This window comes from Danio rerio, chromosome 1, assembly GCF_049306965.1.
Source record: "Danio rerio strain Tuebingen ecotype United States chromosome 1, GRCz12tu, whole genome shotgun sequence".
Taxonomy (NCBI): Eukaryota; Metazoa; Chordata; class Actinopteri; order Cypriniformes; family Danionidae; genus Danio; species Danio rerio.
In genome coordinates, this window is record NC_133176.1 from 33,235,408 (window position 1) to 33,251,960 (window position 16,553).

Genomic DNA, 16,553 nt, shown 5'->3' on the forward strand with positions numbered 1-16,553 from the left:
CTCAGGTGGCGGCTTTGGCTATTCGTGGGACTCAGGTGGCGGATCTGGCAACTTTTGGAATTCGGAAGGATTTAATGCCCCTGGAGCATCTGGCAGCTCTATAGAGTCTGTGAGCTGGCGGACTGGAGGTGCCCATCTTGTGAGTTGGAGGACTGGAGGCAGCCATCGTTTAGGCTGGTGAACGTGACAGGAGTACAGGTGATGGCAGCATTATAATGTTAATGGAGGGGACTGCAAGCCCTGTCGTCAATGGGGTTGATGCAAAGGCATGTTTGAGTATAGTGGCTCCGATAAACCACCACGAAAAAATATCATAAGACATAGCTCATTCAGTGATGTCAGATGTGCCAATTGGATAAAGTCTTCCACATACTCCTCGATAGATTGTGCTTCTTGCAGGAGATGCATAATTTTGATACACGCTGGATCCATGTTTGGCTGAGTCTTCTGTAATGTAAAGGGGATGCTGACAACAGAGTGTGGATCCAAATGCAGGTTTTATTAACAGATTGGTCAGGCAAGCAATGGTCAACACAGAGGAAAACAGATGTACACTGTTAAATCCAGAGTTATAGTCATAAACAAGCGGAATGTCAAAAGGCAGGCGCATACAGGAATAAACAATAAAACAACGCAAGGGTCTAACACAGCAAAACAAGGCAAGGAAAATGCATCGTAATGTTCAAAATACTGCTTACAAGACTCAGCAACGTGTGTGAGTTTGAGAGGTGTAAAAATCCCTGTAAAAATACAATTACAGGGAGCTAGGCCAGGTGTGTGAGTGGTGGTTGACTGACTGTATATGTAGTTCTTTTGCGAGCAGATTTGTAGTTCTCAAGCAATCTGCATGAGCTAGATTGCTGGTGACCGTGACATTACAAAACAGTCTGCAGAAACACACTCTCCCTTTTTTACAGGTCATCAAAGGGGGAATGCCCCACTCATTAATGACAAGCTCTCCCTCATTAGCAGCCCAAAGTGAGAAGCAGCCATTTGCCATTAGTTTTCAGAATGTACATGTTAAAGAGATTGTCAGTGACTAAGAGGCATTATAAATGTTGGTTTTAGGATGCACACATACATAAACAGTGTAGTTTTCATAGACTTCCTTCTTCTGCTTTTCAAGTTATCACAGAAATACAGTGCCTATAGAAAATCCTTACTCCTTTGAAATAAATAATTTATTTGTTATACAAGCTGAAATCAAATCACATTTCAAATAACTTTTCCAGCATTTGAAATGTTTTTATAACTTCTTCTAGCCTTTTGAAAGCAAGGTATGCATTTTCACAGAGTATGATTTTCTAGGCATTCTAAATTAGCCCTGTTTTGACTCTGCCGCTATGCTGACCCACGGGAGTTTGTAGCCTCCTTGTTTATTTGGTAAATAAATTAAAATGAGTAAATGGGAGTCATCTGCAAGTCTGTGATTTTTAGAATGTCACATAATTAAGTAATCAAAACAGAATAATTTGGGTCAAAGCCTGAAAGGCGGAGTTTTAAATAGACATAAAAAATGTGGGGTATTTTGAGTTGAAAATTTACATAGATATTTGAGACATCAGAGACCTATTTACATTTTGTAAAAAGTTACATAATAGGCCCCCTTTAAGAGATTAACAACTACATGTTTGCTGTACATTTTTATGTCTTCATAACAAACATGTGAGAAATAAATTATTACTTGCTCCTGGATACTCATTCCCAACATTTTATTATGCAAGCTTTACACCTAAATCAAAAGAGTATAATTATACATAGTAATTTAGCCATTCTACAAATTCATTCGCTCAACTGACTATGGTAGGAAAAACGTTTGTAGCTTACTTGGACCATTCATCGCTGTAAATTTGCTAGTTCACATAAGTACTCTAAAATGACTGCTTAAGACTGAAAAGCGTATTCCAAAATGCTGTGCTTCATACTCCATCAAGTAGTTGGTAAGAAATGGAGCAGCCAATATCAGGATACCAGGAATAGGAAAAGAAACAAGAGAACAGCACGACTGAGAAAACATCAAGTCTGCAGATTATGAGGTGTTATATTACTAGTGCAATCAAAACGAAAGGGAGATAAATGTGTGAAATACTATCAGACAGCAAAATATAAATGTTTACCACACCTTTTTATTGTGTAAATTAAAAGAGAGAGAGAAGTGTTTCTTTCACATATGTAAAACATATCAAGTGGGGTAATGAATATCTCTCTCTCTGCTCTTCTAGAGTAGTGTATTTTCCATTTCAAATAATCATATTTTTATTCTAAAGCACTTTCATTGCAAGTGTATAGAAACTGTATACAGGAATTTGCGATTTCACAATAGCTTCACTAAATAATGTGATTAAATAAATAAAACATCTGTAGATTTCCTGCTAAAATTCAACATAAATTACCTGATGGTCCAGACAGGATTATGCTAGTTAGAGCGATGGATGGATGGATGGATGGATGGATGGATCTGATGGATGACTGTTGGACCTGCTTACTTATGCTGTACTTGAACAAAACTGAGCTGGTGTAGCTCAGTTCCACCAAGCCTCTGACTTTCTTCAAACCCATGCTGATCTCATACATAAGACATGGGTGGGTTCAGCAGGTTTATTCCCAGTCATCTTATGTCTTCACATGACATACTTTTTTATGTTTGCCCAAAACATTCAGTTCTGCTGCCAGTGAGTTTGGAGACAATCACTTGTACGACAAAAGTAAACTGATAAATGACTGTAAACTAGAGTCACAGGAAAATGACATGATGCCATGGTAATGTCATGGCACCCCAAGAACACACTTGTGCATTAATAGCAACAGTTTGTTTTTCCAATGACTTTTTTTTCGTGGATTGTACTTTTTTATCTTATTTTCAGAAGAAAGTTATACATTTGGGATTACTAGTGTCCATTGATAGCGGTGGTCAAATACCCCCACCTACTGTTCAACCCATTATTTAATGTCATAGTTTTTGTCTAGTTTTCTTGGGGGTTTTTTTATCTCTTCCTCAAATGCTCCCTTCTCTTTCTTCTGGTTTCTTTTTCAGAATTATGGGTGTGTGTTTGTGCATGAGAGAGAGGTATTCTCTGATTTAAATGGACTGAAATACTAAGGAATTTTTAGGATTTTTATTATTTATTCATTTATATATATATATATATATATATATATATATATATATATATATATATTTTTTTTTTTTTTTGCAATTGTACAATAATTGTATTACACTAAACACATCAAGTCATTCTTAAGAGATTGTCACTTAGCATTTTACAGTGGAAATTGACTCTAAGAAGAACTGCGTCATGCGTCATGCTTATTTTTTCTTCTTTTACTTAATGGTCATTTACAGTATGCTGCCTTAACATATCATTTTATTAGACCGCTCTGGTATTTCTGAATGGCTAGAGACAGAGAAAGATGTTCTTTGCAGCCAGATGGTTTAGTTACGTTATCTACCAAACATGTTACACAGCAACACCTTCAACCCTTGGGCATAACCTAGAGCCGCATTTCTCCACTCTGTATATATGATACGTTTGTTCCAATCCTGTAATTGTTTGATTACTATATATACACACACATTAATCAGGCATGGCAATCATAGGATTGGAAGGAACTAATGTGCATTTGGATGACTCTACTGAAACAGTTGGAGGAATACAGATGATCTAATGTGTTTATACATGCAATAAATGGCCCACACACTTTTTTTAAGAATAAAATGCTGACAACACCAATCAAGGGGTTTGAGGTGGGTTTTAAATTGAATGTAAAACTGCAATGTAATTGCATCAATATGCAATGTTATTGCATCAATATGGTTTGTCCACATTTTAAACATATTTGGATTGGATTAACAACATTTGTATAATCCAGTTTTTAAATAACCCATTTTTAAGTTTATACGCTTGATTTAATGCAATTTCTTATGAATGCTTAAAGAATTGAAAACATTTTTATACATTGTTTGTTAAAATCAAATACAAATACTGTATCTACTTGTTCACGTAAACCTGCTCTACATTTTATTATGCCATAATGCCAACTTTCTTCTTTCACACTATAAAAAAGCTCGTCAGGTTGTTCACAGATGAGAAGCTAAATCTAGATCATCTCACCATCTTTTACAAAGAGCAGAAACACCTAATTGATGAGTCACCAATATGTGGATCTATTAAATGCGTAGATTCATAAAAGAAGAAAAGATTGTCTGAATCGCTGTAGCAGTTTGCTAATCTGAGGTAAGAAACTTGCTAGAGTGTTTCTGCATAAAATGAAATAAAATGGGGTTTATTTATTTCCAACTGAAAGGTTTTATTAGTTCATCAATGTCAAATTGGATTTCTAAAAATTACAAAAATGAACAGATGAAATTTTTGTACCCCAGGTGTCTTTGCAGGCAATTTAATTTTGAGCAAATGGATTTAAGTTTTTCTTTTTGGTTAAGGTTTTGAATATCTATAATGATTAGTGAATGGTAGATATACACTGTATAATAATATTATACGTTACTTCTGACATAGAGTGCACGGCATACAATCTCTTTTAAATGTATATTTTCTATATAGGATGCTCTGCAATAATATAGATACATTAGATTAGTCAATAGCAAAGCTAAATTGATTGATTGCAATACCTCATTGAATTTTAAATTACACACCAAACACTTATGGTAATGAATATAAGTTATAACTGTTTAGGAAAACTAAAGGGTATTGTCCATATTCACTGAGATATAGACAAAAATATAATTTTTAAAGGGGTTGCACTAATTCATGCTATGCACTGTAGTTATTTTTTTTAATGTTGATATTATTGCATAAATATACTATAGTACTATTAAAATAAATTCACCACATATTTAATGACAATTTACTGATCAGAAAAAAATTATTGCACAACACTGCAAAAAAAAAGCAAATTTTTATCTTCTTCTTTTTCTAATTTAATATGTCTATGTGCAATAGTGATTGTTGAGCACAGTGGCTTTGGGGATCTATGGTTTCCTCATTATTATCAGGCTATTTTAGTCGAATCATATAATTATTTCTGGTAAAAGAAACTGGAAGATGAGGTTGTCTCAAATAAACAGTCTGTATGTTCTACAGTGCTCAGCATATACAAGTACACCCCTCACAAATCTTTTGAATTCATATTTTTAATAAGAAGCTATACAATATTTTATTTGTGCATATACATTAGATTACGTGTCAGTGCGTCTCTCCGTGAAGCCAAATATGGAGCTTATCCAACAAAATACTGGTTCAAAAACTAGTACACCCTAATTTATGTTTTAGAAAAATATTAAATAGAAATTTTAAAAATAGAAAAAAATCAAGAGAAGCCAAAAAAAAAAAAAACAAATTTTGTTACATTTTAATTTTAAATTGAAATTTTTAATTTTGTTAAATTTTTAATTTTGTTAAAATTTTGTAGGTTGTAATTTTTATTTTTAGTTGTTTGCAATATTTTGCTTGAATTTAATTGTATTATCTTTCAATTTCTAAATATGTTTGGTGACTAAAATATTATTGTAATAAATAAATCTGTTTAATAAATCTGTTTTGTTTAAATGCACCAAAATACATTGCCTATGTTCACTGAGAACTTAAAAATATTTATTTTCAAATTGTGGTGTACTCAATTATGCTGAGCACTGTATATCAAAATTGTCAGAAGACTCAGAAATGCTGATAATTAATGAAAATAATCATTAAAAAATACGTGCAAGACAAAAAAAATCAAACAACACATCAACGTTGGCATGCACTGGTTAGTACTCACCTTTAGGTCGTGTGGGTTTGAATTTCTGAATTATTGACGCATTGCTACAGGTGGCGTTAACTTCCACGCTTAATGCAGAGATGTTCATGCTGGAATTATCGGGAGTTCTTGAGCATTCCCAACCCGGGATCTGAGTTTCGTTCAGTCTCTGTATATCCATTCCAGAAAACTTGTAAGAGCAGCCTATATTATTTCTAAATGAACATAAAGCTATTTTAATAGAGATATTACATATATGTCCCTAAAAAATAATTATACTTTGCGCCATGAATTATCTAAAACCTTTTTATATGAATAAAATTCTGCGTTTCCATTGCTGCTCTTTCACGCGCGTCTGTGAGAAAAAGCCTTGTGCGCGTGAAACTGTTGTAGCTCTGATGAGCGAGTCGCGTGGGTAGACTGCTTGAAGAGTGTCAGCATAGAGGGAGGGGTGATTATAGAATGGGAGGGGGAATTACAAGAGTAACAGGCTCGCTTAACAGTTAACAGGCTAGCGGCTTTTGGCTGATGGAATGTATAAGTCCTGAGTCGCCCCCCAGCGGGTGCCTTGTGTTACGCCTATCGTTGGTTGATCATTGAAAGGTCGCATGATAAGAAAAAAAAAAAGAAAATGCCAACTGCTTCAGGCTAACCAATAAGGGGTTCAGACGGTTCAGACCTCTAAACTACAGGCCTTTCATGACATGTCGTTTTCATTGTGTGTGTGTGTGTGTGTGTGTGTGTGTGTGTGTGTGTGTGTGTGTGTGTGTGTGTGTGTGTGTGTGTGTGTGTGTGTGTGTGTGTGTGTGTGTGTGTGTGCTTGTGTGCTTGTGTGTGATTGGTAGGCCCATAGCCTATATTCCTCACGTTTTGAAGACAATTTTTAAGGAAAAAAACATTTGCTCCCAATAAGAAAAACGAAGAATTTTGTTTTGAACCTGCAAAATATTTTATGTAAAGGTTGGTTTAAGGGGTAGCGAAACATACGTTCCTGTGCCAAATGCACTCACATACACACATTTTACAGTTAAATACCCTGAGGCTTATACATTTTCTAAATGTTTTTATTGAAATCTAGTCTTTAGTCTTTTTAAAATTAGTTTAGTTAGTTAGTTATTATTATTAGAGTGGGGTTGTACAAAATAGTTAACCTGATTTAAAAGTAACAGATGTCAAAAGTGATACAGTTCTTGAGGGTTTGGTTCGAGTTAGGTTAAAGCTAAGGAATAAATTATTTAATTGGTTCGGAAACAAAAATCATTATGTCTGAGGTAATTACTCTTAAAAAATGAATTGCCGTACCCACTGTAAATCACAAAATACAGAAACTGTTCATGAGCAGATATTTTTTACGGTGTATAAACAAAATCTTAATTGATCATGTTGATAAAATAATATTAATACAGGAGTAAACCAAAAACAAATATATATATATATATATATATATATATATATATATATATATATATATATATATATATATATATATATATATATATATATACCTTCGTAATTTACTTTTTTTTGCTATAGTCATTTCTCTTCCATTTTGCATCTTTGAATAAGAAACAAGTACAGCAGAACCTTTTGCAACAAATTATGTTAATCACTTTAACAAAATAATTTTGAGTAGTATAAGTGTAGTATATAAACTGATGCTGAATGTTTTCTGTCTTTAAAATTAAAAAGGGTTGGGAGATCAAATTATACAGTTCAGAAATCACTGTACATAATAAAAATCTAATATATTATTTTGGCTACATTTAATAGTAAATTAAATGAAAATATATAAAACAGAAAATACATTAATGTAATTGGACTTGTCTCTGGATGCCACTGATGCTTTTGGCTTTCAGATCTGTTGTTGTTTTGATGGTCTTCTTAGAGAGGTTTTGTTACAGTAGATGTTGTCAAACAGTTCCTTGGTTGTATGTAAAAACCCTGCCGGGTTGGATGTTGAACCCCCTGCCATTTCCGGCCACATTCTCTGTCCTTGAAGAAACCAATTTGTCTCGGCTTGATCTGATGCACCGACACAGGAAAGACATTAAAAATACAGTCAATGATGTAGTCATTCAACATCAGCAACAGCAATCATCAACCAAATACTACCCCTGCCCAAATATTTGATTTACCCGCAAGATAGTGATGCAAGTCATTAGCACTCCGTATGTAGCCAGAAGTCCGAAAGCTACCCACAAATTCAGATGATTACTTTGCTGACAAAGATCAGGTCTTTTTTCTGACCTGGCTGTTCACAAACAAATTTCTAGTCATATAATAGTATGCTTAATGTAATGTGTTAATGATGTACAATGCTGCAAATTGTCTGTTTTATGGTAACATCAATTTCAAACGTACCTTCAACAAACACAATAGTTTGTGGTTTGTGGTCCACATACTTAAATGGAGGTGGATAGCTAATGCTGGCCTCACAGGTGTACAGGGCTGTCATATTCACAGTCACAACAGTTAGGATGAAGCTGGAACTGTTATCCAAATCAACACTGAATTCGGCAGGGAACTCCTTGTTTGTGTTTGTTTTGGGGATGGACGTATGATTTATCTTCACATAAATGGAGATGACCTCATCACCGTCTTTAAACAATCTGAAGTCCATTTCTGGTGCACTGAGTTTAGGGCAGGCCACTTTAACGGTACTGTTCAGTGGCACATACTCGATCAGTGGGAGTTCGCCTGCAGTGCAGAGGAGTACAATTATTCAAATATAGCTCCATTATTTAAGCCTGCATCGTACAATTTCTATTGATAATTATCATCATTTACTCAAATTGTTCCAAACCTGTATGAGTTTATTCACACAAAAAAATTAAGTGCAGAAAGTGCTGGTATCAGAACAGTTGATGGTCACCATTGACTTCAATAGTAAAAAAAAAATAATAATAATTGTATGGAATTTAATGGTGGCTTCAACTTGAAATGGAACTCAATGGTGACCAAACACTCTGGAAGTTAATAAGTCTTTTAAAGCATTTGTTTTAAAAAGTCATTGTAAATTCATTGTTCTCTAAAATGTATTCCATTATTTTTATTCTTTTTTTGCCTGTTTTTAAGATCCCCCATAGACTCTATGTATCCTATGTTACAGCTAAACTGCAATATATGAAGATGTATGGTTTTTTACTTGAAGATACAGGCACTTTGGGATTTTGAGATTACATTTTCTTTTTTTTTTACTTGGCTGGTATGAATAACATTATAATTGATTAATGTGCATTGACATACTGTATGTGCTCAGATCATTCCACATAATAGTTTCTTGATTTCACATTCTTTTATAACTTTCATAACTGCAATGTGGAGAAATGTTGTCATAGAGACATGCTTTGGAAACAAAAAAGGAAAGACTGAATCATACTTGTGCACCGTGATTAATTCTCTCAGCATAATGTTTTCTGCTGCGAGAATTCTAACGCCAAGTCAGTGTGCTGTAAAATGTATAGAGAATATTTGTTCCAAAATATATTTTGGTTTAAGCCTTGCATTCTTTGTAGCCTCACAAATACAACATTTGGGCTAACATACATTTAGTCGTTTAGCAAACGCTTTTGTCCAAAGTGACTCATAAAAGAGGAGGCATTAAGCGAACTGATTTCATACAAAACAGATCAATTAGGATTGATCTGTAGTCATGCAAACACATCTTTATGGAATATGTTCAATTAAACTGTTAATATTTTAATATTGGGTAAAATAACTCAATAAAACTTTGATAAATGGATAAATAGTCTAAAAAGATAAACAAAAATGTTCTTCAAAGTTATTTGCTGCTATATTAATAATTTCTCATTTGTTTGTACTGTATTACTGAAAATGACTACACTCAAAAAAAATATGTCTGCCAAATTGTTTCAACCAATTTGTGTTTGGATTTAAACAAACAAATTAAGTTTAGTAATGTTCAACCTAATATGTTTGTTTAAATTTAGCACAAATAAATTGTTTACAACCTTAACATAAAAGAATAGTAAGTCCAAGGAATCATCTTTAAATATTTTTTTTCAGTGTACTGTAAGTTGATATGTCCTTAACACCTCTTCGGCAGCAGATCATCACAGCTTTGAAAAAAGTTAAAACGGTTAGAATTTTATCCTAAAACTGTTTTTCATCTTTAAAAAAAAGGATTACACAGGTATGAAAATATATATAAGGGCGTTGTTTATGTATAATCAGATTTGTGTGCATTCAAATAAATATAATGCATTAATGGAACATTGCGAATTGTTTATTACAATTTGATCTTTTGGTAACACATTAGTATCTTATTAACTATTAAAACATTAGAAATTGATGAGGAATATGTTACAGTTGCTAAAGTTTTAATGGTCCTTTTATTTATTACTATTTATTTCTATTTCACTACCATAATGGGACTTTCCATGTTTCTGCACACACATTTTTGCCAGAATGTAAACAAATAAAAACCTTACTGTGAACTTTACATAATTGCTACTTAAAAAGTGTTTTTTTATCATCATTATTAAAAACATTTAATCAAAATTACTCCTAAACTTCAAAATGCTTGCTTGTTTTAGTACAAATTTGGCTCAACCATCATGTCTTATAAATCAAATCATTGAAAATGTAGCCCAGCAGTTGAGTTCTGAATCCAAATGTAATATTTAAAAACAGATATGCTGTATCATGATTAACAAGTCACATAAATATTTGTCTGTTCTACTTTTCCATTCACGTTGCCTTTTTTGGGGTTGTCAAACCCCTGTAGGTTTCTTAGATCGAAACCTATGGCAGTTATATGAACCCAAATCTGTCACATAAATAGGGGTTTGTAAAAATGTGCTATAAAAGAAATTCCTAATCTTAACTGGTTTTGTTTAAATCATTAATGAAAATGAATGAATCAGTATCCTGTAAAACCCAAAAAGTTAAGGTAACTCAAACCATTTGAGGAAACTGATTGCAACAAACCATTTAAGTTTAAAAATGAATTGTAATGAGTACTTTGAACTTAATCCATTCGAGTAAACGAAGCAATTTAAGCACAGTATAAAACCCAATAAATGAGGAGAACTCAAACCAACTGAGTACTGTAAAGCCCAATAAGTTTGAGGAAACCGAGTGCTTAAACCATTTGAGTAAATAAATAAATAAATAAATAAATATATATATATATATATATATATATATATATATATATATATATATATATATATATATATATATATATATATATATATATATATATATATATATATATATATGAGTACTGTGAACTTACTCCATTTAAGTTGAAGTAATGATGTATTCAATTAACTCATTATGTTTAACACTGAGTTCAAAACTTTTTTTCAGATGAGCAGAAGTAACTTTTAGTCAATTTTGAGTTAACTACACTCATTTGATAAAGTTGAATGTTGGGTTTTAGAGTGTATGCGTTTGGTTACATGCATAATATTTAAGACATATTTTAGATGCAAACAGCTGCGTAAAACTTGTAGACATACCCACTGTATCCACTATTTTGCAGCTTTAAAGTCAATCACAGAAATCAAGATCTTACCTTTGCATGTGTTCTGTGTTTCAGATGGAGTGCTTTGTAAAAGACAGAGACTTAAGAGGGTCACACATCTCCAGAAAATCTCCATCTGATGGATTCTAAGTGCTCACACAATGCTGGTGAAAATGGCAAATCCACTGCTTTTCGTTATGTCACTGTTTTGTATGGCAAATGTAGACTTCAGCGAAACACATGATAGAAACAGGAAGTTTCCATTCTCTCCCTGCAACCTTTGTGGTTGATGTTATTTGCAAGTTTCATAAAGCACGTTTAGTTCAGGGTGTCCTACATAGCATTATACAGCAGCTGGTGTTTCCTCAGTGAGGGGAGGTAAAGGAGACCCTGCAGGGGGTTTCTTGTTTGTTTGAGGAAATGACAGGGAGCTATTTAGGGTTAAACTAGGTTGGTTCTTTAGAGTTACAGTGATATGTATCACATGAACGAGAGATAAAGGAAAAAAATAGTGAGCACCTGCGAGGACTCACTACAGAAAATTACACATTCTTCATCTGAAAAATAAAATCTTGCATGCATTTCTTTAAAAATAAGCAGTTTTTACTGAACAGAGTGACACATTCTAAAATGGGTTAAAAAAATGTAAGTTAGTACGATTTCAAGTTTCCTGTTTTCAATCTAAAGCTGAGTGCACGTCAGCAGTGCACTTTATGATCTCTATGGCAACCAAATCAAATAACAGAAACTGTCTTCAACCCACAATGCTGATGATGAGCTGTTTTTATAGTACTTTTCCCTCGATGGAAAGAAAGAGTCTGATCAGTCAAGGTTCCTCTCATATAATGAGAAGCATGCAAATAATGAGGTTTTTGGTCTTTTTTGTAATACTGGACCTAGTTTTATGACCCATACATACACTTTAAATCCAGCTCCTGTGTGAACCACGCTCATGTGATAAAATGAAAATATGTTTACAGAACTTCCCATGGGCAAGTAATGCTTCCAAACAGAAAAAGCTGAACCATCAGAATATTTAACTCATTATATTCCATCTCATATTAACACAAATACATTGCTCATGACGTTTATAAAGAGAACTTGTACAGAGAAACTGAATAAATGTAAATATTTTTAAGTATTATTATAAATTATACAACCTTAAATCATAAAAAGTTGGAAAATGCAAATAAAAAAGAATGTAGTGATTTCAAGCTTAGTTTGACTTTTATTATTGCAGACATTACAACAATTATTTAATCCTCATGATTTTATTTATTTATTTATTTTTTCAAAATCAACATATTTCGATTTTGGTTCTTGCAGCACATTTAAAATAAAAAGGTAGTATAGGAGCAATTTAGCGCTAGGAATCAGGTAAAGAGAAAAAAAAAACATGCAAAAAAAAAAAGTTCTAGTCCTGTAGGAGCAAAGATGGGCAGAGGATTGCCAGTTAGCCAACAAATCCATGAAAAAAAAAATTTATTGAAATGTTTAAAAACAATGTTCACCAAAGAATGATATTAGAACATTTGGATATTTACCTTCAACCATGCATAACAAAATTAAAAGATTCAAGGAATCTAAAGAAATCTTAGTGTGTAAAGGACAAAAGCGCAAGCCTAAGCTGAACTACATTGATCCCTGATCCCTCTAGCGGCACTGCGTCAAAATGGTCATTCATCTATAAGCGATATCACAACATGGGCTCAGGACTACTTTTCATTGTATTTTCATTTTACATTTCATCAACTGTTGTTAAGAATGTCACACTCTAATCTAAACATTTCTATATTTTCTTTGATATATTGATCACTCCAGCCATTGAAAAGAGAACTGTTTCTGTCAGAAAGAGATAAATGAGAATAGTGTTTGCATAAATGAGAACACTAGTGAGCAGTTTATGAAGGCCATATCACTGGCAGCAAGCATACCTGCAGACTCTGTTAAGTCTCTATTATATTTGTTTAACTCTAAAGTTAAGATTGTCATAGATGACATTGCTCCTGTTAAAATCAGGAAGATGACTGGGAGACAGAAAGAACCTTGGACAAGGTCAACAAAGGGAAAGATGATTAAAAGAAAACCTGAGTGTACGGGAAGGAAGACAAAACTAGCAGTCCATTATAACATCTATAAAGACAGTCTTCATGCTTTTAATATGGAACTAAACACTGCTAGGTAGACTATATTTCAGACCTTATAAACAGCAATCTAATTAATGCTCGCACCCTCTTTGCAATGGTAGAGAGACTCACAACCCCCCCAGACAAGCTCAACAACAAAATAAGAAATCAGACCTTATGTCTGATTTCATGGCAATTGATGATAAAATCTTAGAAGAAATTGTGTAAATTAGAAACATCAACCTGCATTCTTGACACTCCCCACATCATTCTTCAAAACAGTGTTTAACTGTTAAAAACGGATCTCCTAAAAGTGGATATTCTCCTAAAAGTGGAAGTTTCACTTCTCTCAAGGATTTTTCCAAACTCACCTAAGACTGCAGTTGTTAAAGGCCTCTTGAAAAAGAGGAACTTGGATAATACCCTATTGAGCAATTACAGGCCAATTTTAAATATCCTTTTTATTGGCAAAATCATTGAAAAAGTAGTTTTTAACCAGGTTAACACATTCTTAAGCTCCAAAGAATGTTTAGACCATTTTCTATCTGGTTTCAGAGCACATCATAGTACAGAGAGCACTCTTATAAAGATAATTAATGATATCCGCCTAAATACGGATTCAGCCAAACTAACAGTGGTATTACTCGATCTCAGTTCTGCATTTGACACTGTCGATCACAGCATATTTTGGGTAGGCTGAAAAACTGGGACGGTCCTCAAATGGTTCAGATACCTTGAAGGCAGAGGTTACGATGTCAGTATGTGACCATAGATCGAGGAAGACACCCATGACATTGAAGAAATTAACAATTGGCCAAAATTTCTTCAGTTAAACAAAGAGAAACCTGAAGTCACTGCATTTGGGAACAGAGATTAGGTTCTCAAAGTGAATGTGTATCTTGGCTCTAAAGGTCAGACAACAAAAAATAAGGTCAAGAATCTTGGTGTAATTCTCAGATATGTGTTTTAATAGTCATGTCAAAGCAGTAACTAAATCAGCATAATATCAACTTAAAAACATTGCAAGAATTAGATGCTTTGTTTCCAGTGAAGACTTATAAGCAGCAGGATTATTGTTATGAACTCCTCACTGGCCTTCTCAAAAAGACAGTTGTAGCTTACCCAGAACGCTGCTGCCAGGATTCTGACCAGAACGAGAAAATCAGAGCACATCACACCTGTACTCAGGTCTTTACACTGGCTCCCAGTTACATTCAGAAAAAGATTTTAAAGTATTTTTACTTGTCTATAAATCACTAAATGACCTAGGACCTCAATACATTACAGATATGCTGACTGAATACAAATGTACAACAGATGACTCAGATCATTAGGATCATATAAACTAGAAATTCCAAGGGTTCAGTCAAAGCAGGTTGAATCAGGCTTCTGCTACTACGCCCCCTGCCGCTGGAATCAGCTTCCAGAAATGATGTGCTCAGTGTTGCCAGATGCAGCTAACACCTGCTGAAAACCAAAAATCCCCGCCCAACAATCTGTAGCCTATATTAAACATCATTTAGGAAATATTTAAAAAAGAAAAAAAATTCAAAGGGGGGCTAATAATTAGTTTAACTAGGCAAGTTAGTGTAATTAGGCAAGTTATTGTATAACGATGGTTTGTTCTGTAGACAATCTGAAAATATTGCTTAAAGGGGCTAATAATTTTGACCATAAAATGTGTTTTAAAAAAATAACTGCTTTTATTCAAGGCAAAATAAAACAAATAAGACTTTCTCCAGAATAAAAAATAACATCAGACATATGGTAAAAATGTCAGACGCATTGGCGCATTAGGTAGTGCTGTCGCCTCACAGCAAGAAGGTCGCTGGGTCGAGCCTCAACTGGGTCAGTTGGTGGTTCGGAGTGAAGTTTGCATGTTCTCCTTGCGTTCGCGTGGGTTTCCTCCGGGTGCTCCGGTTTCCCCACTGTCCAAAGACATGCGGTACAGATGAATTATAAGCTAAATTGTCCGTAGTGTATATGTGTGTGTGTGAATGAGTGTGTGTGTGAATGAGTGTGTGGATGTTTCCCAGAAATGGTTTGCAGCTGAAAGGGCATCCGCTGCGTAAAAACGTGCTGGATAAGTTGGTGGTTCATTCCGCTGGCGAACCCAGATTAATAAAGGGACTAAGCCAAAAAGAAAATGAATGAATGAATGAATGAATGAATGATATGGTGAAAATTTCCTTGCTTATACATAATTTGGGAAATATTTAAAATAGAAAAATAAATCAAAGGGGGGCTAATAATTCTGACTTCAACAGTATATATTGCGTTCCTCCGGGTGCTTCGGTTTCCCCCACAGTCCAAAGTCATGCGGTACAGGTGAATTGGATAGGCTAAAATGTCCTTAGTGTATGAGTGTGAATGAGTCTGTATGTATTCCCAAAGATGGGTTGCAGCTGGAAGGGCATCTGCTGCATAAAACAAGTGTTGGATAAGTTGTCGGTTCATTCCGCTGTGGTTGCCTCTGATTAATAATGGGACTAAGCTGAAAATAAAATTTATATATATATATATATATATATATATATATATATATATATATATATATATATATATATATATATATATATATATATATATATATATATATCAGAAGGGTCAGTAGGGGTTAAGAATCAAGTTTTATATTGTACATATTTAGCATTAATATTACCAAAGTATGTAAATTAAAGAACATGCCACAAATAAAAAAATATATTTTGTTATCTTTGATATCAATAAACTTCAAGTAAAGGACTGTGTTGTTCTAAACTCTTAATCTAAGTGAATAAGACCACAAACTGTACAATCAACCTGGAAAACGCCAACCCTAACACAGAAAACATTTTTTTAAAGGCTTTAAAACTTAATATCTCCTTAAAGTACTTTAATTAAATATATTTCACAATATCATAATACTTAGCTCGTGGGGTATAGTGCACTGAAATTTAACAATGTACACAACAGAAGATGTGTACTCACCATGCACTGATGATAACCGGAATCGCAAGCATACATTACATCAAAGTCAATAAGTTTCCTTGAACCAATGAAAGACTTGTAGACTGATAGGAATGCCTTTAAAACGGTCCATTCGTGTTCTTTTTTCAACATTTTTGTAAAGGTCCTGCTTGTCTATAATTGTATGAATTTTGTTTAATTGTTTACACACTTGCTTGTTTTGTTTCTTA

The 16,553-nt window shown here is 33.7% G+C and overlaps 2 protein-coding genes across 4 annotated transcripts in view; both read right to left on the reverse strand.

The window, feature by feature from the left end:
- Positions 1-6,218, reverse strand: part of cckbra (cholecystokinin B receptor a) — a 45,429-nt gene extending 39,211 nt beyond the window's left edge. For 2 of the 3 annotated variants that reach the window (XR_012401621.1, XM_073946373.1), the window contains exon 1: positions 5,779-6,157. Coding sequence is in view for 2 of the 3 variants with exons in the window: in XM_073946373.1 (XP_073802474.1) it covers positions 5,779-5,938 (160 nt within the window). In the remaining variant the exon portion in view is untranslated. Of the gene's footprint in view, positions 1-5,778 lie in introns of all 3 variants that reach the window. The other variant, NM_001114714.2, reaches the window with a different exon arrangement.
- Positions 6,219-7,260: 1,042 nt separating this feature from the next.
- si:dkey-1h24.6 lies at positions 7,261-11,564 on the reverse strand. The gene is made up of 4 exons (XM_001923447.8): positions 11,300-11,564; positions 8,119-8,454; positions 7,893-8,008; positions 7,261-7,779 (listed from the first exon to the last, which is right to left on the reverse strand). Exons 1-4 carry the CDS (start codon positions 11,382-11,384, stop codon positions 7,639-7,641), a joined length of 678 nt encoding a protein of 225 aa, XP_001923482.1. The 5' UTR covers positions 11,385-11,564; the 3' UTR covers positions 7,261-7,638.
- Between the last annotated feature and the right edge of the window lie 4,989 nt (positions 11,565-16,553).

Coding starts and splice junctions, on each gene's coding strand:
- si:dkey-1h24.6 (XM_001923447.8), bottom strand. CDS start 11,384: ATGGAGATTTTCTGGAGATGTGTGACCCTCTTAAGTCTCTGTCTTTTA. Junction 8,009..8,118: donor AACTATTGTGTTTGTTGAAG/GTACGTTTGAAA, acceptor GTTTGTGAACAG/CCAGGTCAGAAAAAAGACCT. Junction 7,780..7,892: donor CTTGCATCACTATCTTGCGG/GTAAATCAAATA, acceptor TCGGTGCATCAG/ATCAAGCCGAGACAAATTGG.